The sequence below is a fragment of the Podarcis erhardii genome (assembly GCF_964252035.2).
Source record: "Podarcis erhardii genome assembly, chromosome: 6".
In the NCBI taxonomy this organism is placed as follows: Eukaryota; Metazoa; Chordata; class Lepidosauria; order Squamata; family Lacertidae; genus Podarcis; species Podarcis erhardii.
Window position 1 is genome coordinate 81,517,705 of NC_138510.1, and position 9,379 is coordinate 81,527,083.

Below are 9,379 nucleotides of genomic sequence, written 5' to 3' on the forward strand. Positions count from 1 at the left end.
GGGAAGAAGTCTAATTATTAATATCAGTTATTAAAATTTTTCCAAATTTCAATACTTAACAACAATGTCCAGACAACCTTTAATTTCTTGAAGACCTTCAGCAGTTGTATTTAGCAGAGTTGGTCTCAAAGTATAACAATGTCTCAATAAGTGCAGGATGTAGCAATTCAAAGCAACAGTTCCAGTAAAGCTCAGCTAATGCTGGTTCCAGCAACAAAATATCCAAGTCTTGCAATCTGACAGTTCTATTATCTGGGCAGTCCGACTGCCTGGGATTCTTTGTCAATTTGTAAATCCAACAGTGCAGGTATCACACAGTTCATGTATTAAGTAAAACTTTTAAAAAGTTAAGTCCTAAAGTAGCTTAAACAGATGTGAGAGTTGATTGCCTTTTGACACCTCTTCAAAGGCTCCAAACATCAAAGTCTTTGCTTTAAGTCTTAAGCAGTGGCAAGAGACGGACTTCCTGGTTACGTCTCTCGCTTTTAGCCGAATTTGCAACAAATTTATATTCCAAACCTTATCTTTTCTGTTCTTACTCACGAGTTGTTGGTTTCAAGCCGAATTTTCCCAAGAAAAGAGGACAGCGCTCACCGACAGCAGCTTCGCGGCTTCCCGGTGAGGGTCTCCGCTGCGCCGTAGCGGACGACCCGTTTCTGCGGAGCTCCCTCTTCCCGATTAGGAGAGGGCAGCCATTGCCGGACGCGCCGCCTCTGGAAGTCCTTCTTTTCCTTTCTTTTAATGGTTATTTAGGATTAACTGGGATGAGCAACTATAAAATCACTAACTGGGCTCTTACTAATGTGGTTATTATTTCAACCCAAGAGTGTAACACACTGCATGTATTTGATGAATAGATACCCATGCTGGTTTAAATAAATACATAACATTATTTTGGGTGCTTATACGCTTCCAAAAAGTTCACAGGGTAGACTGCAAAACTGTAATACAGTTAACAAGCAGAGGTATCATTAAGAAGAAATATTCTTACCCTCCAATCTGACTATATCTGGGCAGTAAAAGTGGATCAGGGCAGCTAAAGCACAGCCATCTGTGCCATCCTTCAGCAGATTTTCCACCAATGGGATACAGGGCAGCTGCTTAAGTAGGGTTTGTTCCTTCCTGTAACGAGCCTGTCATGCAAAAATGAAATAAAATAGTCATGCCCAGAAACATATGTGAAAACAGATTGTACTGCAGATGCTTTAACAAATTAGCAAAAAAAGGGGGTAGTTCCAAACCAGACATAGTTATATTATTTTATATAGATTTAGCATTTATAAGCAAAATATAGATTTATTTTAAAGGAAAAACCAATGCCAATTCCATTCAGAGCACTGCCAGTTGCACACATATGGCATTTCAATCAATATGGAACAGTTCACATAGTACTTAGAAAAGAAATGTCCAGCTTCAGTAGAATAATGCAATGGGAAACATAGGACGACAAAGATAAGGCACAAATACTACTCATCTGAAACCCAAATCTGTACATAGCTGTTTCAATAAAACTGTGTTAACTAACAACTATAGTCTTTACAGAGGTCTTAGAAAAGGGAAGTCATTCACAAAACATAAAAGAGAAATGAGTTTGCATATGAACAAACCTATTATTACAGTCATGTAAAACCTGGGCTAAAAAACACAAACACCAAACAAAACCCTTTGATTTCCACATTGCAGTTATTTTTCGTACACAGATGCAAACACGTACAAATCATGATGCACAGCATAGAGTGTTCCCATATAATCTACCTCTGCTGCCCCTTTGGACAGAAATCTACCAAACTGGTAAAAGAGGCACGAGAGCAATGAGCGACTGGACCGGCATGACACCGGCAGAGCCACTCATACAAAATTAAACTGTTGTATCAAAGTGAAGCAGTTGGGCAAACTTACAGGAACCAGTTTCCAAAACCATTTGGAAGGAGACTTCAGATGAAGCAGCAGGAAAAAGAAGGGAAAGCAAAGAGCAAAGGAAAGATGAATATTTTGATCAGAGTTTACAATTCAATTCCTTCAAGACATTCTCTTCAAACATTCTAATTTTTGCACAAAAGTAATGATCCATAATTGCACTGTGTGAACATTCCCAGTGCTTTCATTAATTGTAAAAGTGGTTAATAAAAGGACTCCTGCGAAAATAATGACTTGGTTTTTGTACATTTCAGCATGTTTTAGCAGAACAATTATCACTTAGTGAAAAAAAAGAAATCCATAAAATGGTGCCTTTTATCCATAAGAAAAGTAGCACTGTTACATCTAATCCATTTTTCTACCTAGGTAATTAATTCAGTATTAGAATTCATGACATCGGATTATCAAAGAAGCAGCAACACATGAACCAAAGGATTACATAGCAGTACTCCTAAATGTGCCTATTTATTGTGATCAGAAACTGCTATGTTAAAATATCCAATGCCACTTGGTAACATGATTAAAGTGTAAGATTTAAAACTTTTTTTATAAAAGAACAAAGTTTTGCCCTGGACTATGTTCGTAGTGACAAAAAACATAATAAAAAGCATTCTGGGCAACAATACAAGTCGTGGAGAAAACACATAAGCAGCAGTAATATGAGGTAGGTGTTAATTGGTGAGAATTGTAAATCTATAATAAGAAGACCATGATCCAGAAAAATGTATGAACAGTATGTGTGGAAGTGTGTGAAATTTTCTGAGTATTTTAATTCCAGAATTTGCTGCTCTGAGACTCCCATGTCTTTTGAAAAGCAATTTAGGGAAATGGCACAAAAGATTCTTAACTGAGAAATTCTCCTTATGCGTTCAGGCTATCTTCTTTCTTAAAGTAACCCTTTAGACAAATATTTTTAAACTTCTTTTCGCTCTTAAAAAGAGAAGCATGAGGGTTCTACAGAGGCAGTTTCTGAGAGAAAAACAGGTATCAAGAGAAATCTGGTTGCATGGATGAGTGAAGTATGTGAGCATCTTCGGATCGTGGCCAAAAGAAGCCCATAAATCAGGTGTGGGAACCTTTGGACCACCAGATATGGCTGAAATACAATTCCTATAATCTCAGGTCATTGGACATGTTTGTGCAGGCTGGTGGAAGGTGTTGTTCAGCAATGTGTGGAGGGCTGAAGGTTCCCCACAACTGGCATAAGTGATGTTGAAGTTTACTGGATCAAAAGATTGTGCTGGTGATGAATGCCAGTCCCCCACTCCCCAAATAACAACAAACTGTGTGTGTTTTGCTTTTAAAAGTACATTCAGCTGAAGATTCCATATTGTGTTTCTGCAGAAGATAATTGGAATTGGCTTTGATATTTTTAGCTAGAGGCCTTTTTTGATACATAAACTGAAATGTACAATTTCTGTAAATGTTCATGCAAAAGGTGTCACTGCAAGATTTACACACACACACACACACACACACACACACACACACACAAAATATTCACACATGTTTCTGAGCAACAAACATTTGCACTATGCCAGATACAGGTTTTGCAGGGCACTTGGGCAAGACAATCCCATTCCCTGAGAAGGTCCACATCCTCCTCACCATGGCTGCCTATTCCCTTCCCCACTCCCTCTGAGCCCAATCTGTACAACTGCCTAGAAGTAGAATAAGGCAAGTAGAGGATGCTGCTGTGTCTCCTCACTTTTCGCTGCAGCTCAGCTGCTTGATGCTCAAGTGGCATCTATGGGCAAGGGTGTCTAGTTCCATCTTTGCTTGGTGCAACAGTTGTGGCCCTTCTGAGATAAGGAGTTGCCTACCATGGACTATTGCAATATATTCTGCATGTGGTGCTTTGGAAGAGTGTGTCTGGGCAACAGTTACAGTAGTTGAGCTCAGTAGTTGAGCTCTTAACTGGTGCCAATAGACCGTAAGAGGCTAATCGGAAATGTGCAGTTTTGGTTAATGTTAAGTTTCCAACCCAATTCGAAGTGGTGGCTTTGAGCTTTAAGCTCTGCAAAGTCTTGGCTATAATATTTGAAGAAATACCTCCTCCATGCTGTGCCCTGCCCCATCATGGCTTTGAGTGCCCACCTCACCATCTGAAATGTGGCAAGATGCCACCTAAACTGGACATTCTTGGTGATAGCACTCTTTGCTGTAGCTATCCCTACCGAAGGAGATCTACCTATCTGTCTCCCTTTTATCTTTAGGAAGACTTCCTGTCAAATATGACCTACTTATTATATGTTAGAAAATAAATTTTAAGTGTATTTTACTTGACTGGACTGCTAAAATAACTGCACATGACCTTTCCCCTACGGGTAGGATGATTCCAAATGAACTAAACGGACCTTATTATAAACCAAATTTACACAACATTTAACTTGGCTCCATCTCCCACTTTGTCATTTTTAAGCTCATTTAATACAACACCACTGTGAAATTGATTTTAAGATGACAAAACTATTATTAAAGCTTCCTTGATATTATCCTGGGATTACATTGCTATAATGAAGTTGCTTGAAACTGATAACCTTGCAGACAAATTAGTGCAGCTTTCTGCATGAATAAGAGTAGCATTAGCAGAAACCATCACTTCAGTAGCTAATGGCAACAACCAAAGTAAAAGGTACCCCTGCCCATACGGGCCAGTCGTGTCTGACTCTAGGGTTGCGTACTCATCTCGCTCTAGAGGCCGTGAGCCGGCGCCGTCCGAAGACACTTCCGGGTCACGTGGCCAGTGTGACGAAGCTGCAGCTGGCGAGCCAGCACTAGCGCAGCACACGGAAACGCCGTTACCTTCCCACTATAAAGCAGTGCCTATTTATCTACTTGCACTTAAGAGAGCTTTCAAACTGCTAGGTGGGCAGGAGCTGGGACCGAACGACGGGAGCTCACCCCATCGCGGGGATTCGAACCGCCGACCATACGATCAGCAAGTCCTAGGCACTGAGGTTTTACCAACAGCACCACCCACGTCCCCGGCAACAACCAAACCAATAGCTTAATCAGGCTTCCAACTTTAAAAATATGAATGTTCCATTATATGAAAGATAAAGGGGGAGGAAGCACAACTTCCACAAGTCCCCAACCACTGGCTGTACTGGCTGGAATACCTGCCTCCAACAACTGCAGAAATCAGCTCTGCAGTTCTTTCCAATTTGGGCAGAGAGGGGTGAAAAATTACAAATCCCAAGTGAAGGTTAAAGCCACGACAAGGTCCTCCAATCACAGTATCACAGTGTATGTGGGGGACGGGGAGGTATAAATCTATGAACTGGTGTGACTTAACACACTAGTGTTTCTTAACCTGACCCAGTTCTGAGTCAGTTAATTACAGTCTCCAGTGAAGCAAATAATTTAGCTCCCCCTACACAATGAAAACAAACTGGGGACAGAGGGAGGACAGGGCAGAAAAAGGGAGACCAAAGTCATCAGAAGTGACAGCTGCAATTATATGCCTATGTCAGCAACTTTAGGAAAACTGGTGCAGAAACCTAATGTGATGGCTGCACAGCTGTGAGTGACACAGTGTAGGAGAGAGCAAGGAAGGGCAGCACACATCCTCTTGAGATGGAGGAATCCTTGGATCCCAAGAGAAGACCACATTTAAAGACTGCAAATATGAAGAATCAAAGGACTGACATGGGTGTCCATGGGTGATGCCAGTGTTTGCCACAAAGTGTAACTCATCATGCACAACTCATTAAGCATCCACATATGTGCTAGGCAACCCCTGACTCAATCAAGCACCCAGGTGCTATGAATGACTCTCTCATCCAGAAGTACTATGAGAAATGCTGGTGTAACAAGCCACAATCATATCTGCTGTGTAAGCTGTGATGCACCCCAAGTGCAATAAGGGGAAATTTATAAACTCTTTAGATTACTTGGTAATTTAGCGGTGGTGAAAGAGTTTAGCATCATTTAAATACTTGAGTTAAAAAAACACAAACACTTGAAGTTACAATTCTCTGTGGAAAGAGAAGTCACCACACTCTTTTATATTTCGTATAAAAGCCATTTTAATTAATAGGGGCAGCTAAAGAACCCAAACGGGTACAGCTGATGGGCTCTGATTGCATGCAATTCCCTTTAGCTTCCCTATTCCTACAACAACTCATTTCACTTCTTTCACTAGTTTGAAAGAGAATTTGTCCAAGAGTAATAATCTAGGGCAATCAAAAAACAGGAATGGCAAGGAAATCTCTACCTTCAGGACAATCTTTAATAATAAACGTATCACTTCATCTATTTTGTGTAAATATACAAACTCCTCTAGCACCTTAGAAGCTAACAATTTTAATGTGAAATAGTCTTTCTAAGAAAGAGCTTACTTCAGATGGAATTTTAAATGCATCTTTGAATTAAACGTAAACATTTTTAATGCAAATAAATAATGCAAATAGCAGCTGTTGAGGGGTGGAGTTGGAAAACTGATATTGCAACAGGGGGGAAGGACAGTTTAACACTTTCCTCCTCTGCCATGGTCATGATGGAAGTTGTTCCTTTGAAGCTATTTGTATTGGAAGAAAATGTCCCATTGAATAAGTGGTTGATCAGAGTAATTTAAAAATAAAAGTTCTCTATGGGAGGAAGCCACAGAAAACACTAAGCCCAAACCGAGGATCAGCCCCACCAATATTTCCTGAAGGGCATATATGACTCCTGTTCACAGAGGACAGCCTCTGTTCTCATTAGCACACTATCACAAAGGCCTAATTACATTAGGTTTTAGGGCTGGGCTGAAGGTTGGGCTGTGCAGAGGGTGGCCACTCTCGATATGCTACATTCTGCTCTCACTAGGGCAACATTTTGAGCTGAATCCATAACACACACAGAGCAAAGGGTGTGTTTTTTTTGCCTACCCCTACATTGATTTCAGTAACAGTGTTTTGAGGTTCCTTTGTACCAAATGCAAAATTTCTGCTCAGTTTCTCCCAGAATTTCCCCTGACATCACCAAAACAGAGCCAGGTAAGCAAAACAAGTCTAAATGAACCTCTGATGTTTAAGTCTCTATTCAAAAGGTAATTTTACAGCTGTTGGGAAATATATTTCAAAAATGAAAGTTGGCTGCAGCTGTACTGGGATGCTTGTTATGCTAGTGCATTTCTTAGACATACCTTTTGACCTCCTGGAGTTTCCACACTATGATGTTCTTTTAGTTTTTGCTCCTGCTCCATGATGTCTTTTAGGTGTTCGTTTACCTAAAATGACAAAAAGAAGGCCTTCAATGAATTTTGCACTCTTCCTGAGATGAAAAGGACAATTTAATACTCTTTGTGTGTAAAAAAGACATATTGATATAATTTCATTATGTAATGAATCAAGTATTTTCAAGATAGTACAGTTTGATTTATTATTATTATTATTTATACCGCCCTTCATCTGAAGATCACAGGGCAGTTTACAATATAAAAACACAAAATACATACCATAATAACAAACAATAACAATAACCCCCCACATAATCATCTTAGGAAAACAAATATCCTATGTTATATGAAGAGTGTATTTGTAGTATGTCTTACCTTATTTATCCAAAACATGACAGCATCTTCTATGTCATAGGGCAGATCCGTAGCTTGGAAGAAGGAAGAATACTGCTGCACACACGCAATCACCTTTTCAACACTGATCATTTCGACCGTATATGCCATCATAAGGGTGTCAATCATTGCCAAATGAGCACTCTGCAAAGAGATGTTATCACAGGTATTTTGAGACTACTTGTCTACAAAAATTAAACCACTGCTTTTTTTTCCTTAAGCAGGTGTGTATCCGAAGGACGTCATTCGCTTAAGACAAAAAAAGTATTATTTTTTGCAAGGTGAATGGTCTTAAAATATATTTTAATCAACTGGAAGCACATCTAAAAGCACAAAGATAAAAGACCGTAAGATCTCCCTCAAATAATTTAGCAAAGAGTGCCAATATGAAACTCTTTCCAGCGGCTACCTATGGAAGAGGCTCTTTAGGAACATTGGTACCAATTGGTATTGAGCATTAAAATAGCACTTTGAGCATCCTAAGTTCTCAACAGTCATCTGAACAACTCTTTTAAGTATTACATCCTTTAAATGATGTAGCAGTTAAGAGTGCTGGGTTAGGACTGAGCCAGACCAGACTGGGCCACTCAACCACAAACCTCACTGTGTGACTTTGAGACAGTTCCTATCCACACATGAGCTTCTCCTGCAGAGATGTTTTATCCACAGAACTAGCAGGCGCAATTGCCATTGCATCTATTCCAGTAGCCCTAGGGATTCCTGGGCCCAAACAAATGTGGTGTTGCAAGCAGGTCCCCATGCAGAGGCCTACCTAGGGGTTTTTTACCCTTGCTTCTTGCCTCAACCTCGCTTCAAGTACATGGATTGCGTAAAATGTAGTAATTTCTAATGTGGCTATGGCAGTAAAGTGATTTGGGTGGGTGGGTGATGCAGCTCCTTGCCAAGGGCACAAGGAACCCTAAGCATGCCTCTGTCCCTGTGCAACTTGCTTCCTGAGACCAACTCACAAAGACATAATTATGTCTCCGCCATGCCAGTCCAACAGGACTGTGGATTTCTTAGCCCGTTTAGAAGAGGGACATGGAACCTGAGACACTTCAGTTGTTCACAACTTCCATGCTCCCCGACCTCTGGCAATGCTGGAGTTGGGGGGGGTCCACAACATCTGGAGGGCCACAGACTCACCCACTCTGATTTAGATATTCGATTTGTGCAATCTTGTGTACACACAGCTTCTTTGGAGACCTGTGGATTGACTAAGTAAGAGCAAAAGGATGGGATGCAACCCTCTCTTCAACCTTTCCTCCCACCATGAATTATTGCAGGTTTCCACTTTTTAATATTTAATGCAAAAGGGTTTTTTTTTGTTTTTAAAGAAACAAACACAAAGCTGCAATTGGATCGTTTGTAGTTACGCTTGACTTGATCTGCCAAATAATCTCCAAAATCTCCTGTAATTACTGCTTACTTTGTGCGAATTCCAGAAGCTTCAGCCATGCTGGAGATTTAGGTCTGCATGGTAAGAAGCTTATTGAGTCTTGAAGTACAATTATTCTCAAGCACCATAGCTAATGCTTCCTCTGTTTGCCGCATGCTATTTGGGAATTAAATCGCTTTGCAGAGAAGAATCTTGTTCAAACATTCATTCACACAATCTTTGTCACAGTACACATAGGGTAAAGGTTTGCCAGGTCTTCTCTGCAGTACACATGGTAGAGGTACACTTACATTAAAAGGTGTTAACAAATTAGCTCTGAAGGCTTTATTTCAAAACAAGACAATACTCATTTGAGTCAAGGCAATCCAAATTCAACTATATAGGACTTATACTATGATCTGCAAGTTACCTTTAACTAGATATTTTAACTGAGCATTACCACCATAAAATTATTTTTGAATGGTTGTTCATATAATTTCAGAGCAGATTATGTCTGATATTTAAAT

General features: G+C 40.1%; 1 protein-coding gene across 2 annotated transcripts in view; it reads right to left on the reverse strand.

Annotated features, from left to right (window-relative positions):
- Window positions 1-9,379, reverse strand: part of CAMSAP2 (calmodulin regulated spectrin associated protein family member 2) — an 82,251-nt gene that overhangs the window by 32,329 nt on the left and 40,543 nt on the right. Inside the window, exons 3-6 of one of the 2 annotated variants that reach the window (XM_081865680.1) lie at window positions 7,457-7,618; window positions 7,049-7,132; window positions 1,900-1,932; window positions 992-1,133 (exon numbers count right to left, since the gene is read on the reverse strand). In XM_081865680.1, coding sequence (XP_081721806.1) covers window positions 992-1,133; window positions 1,900-1,932; window positions 7,049-7,132; window positions 7,457-7,618 — 421 coding nt within the window. The remainder of the gene's footprint in view (window positions 1-991; window positions 1,134-1,899; window positions 1,933-7,048; window positions 7,133-7,456; window positions 7,619-9,379) is intronic. The other variant, XM_081865681.1, reaches the window with a different exon arrangement.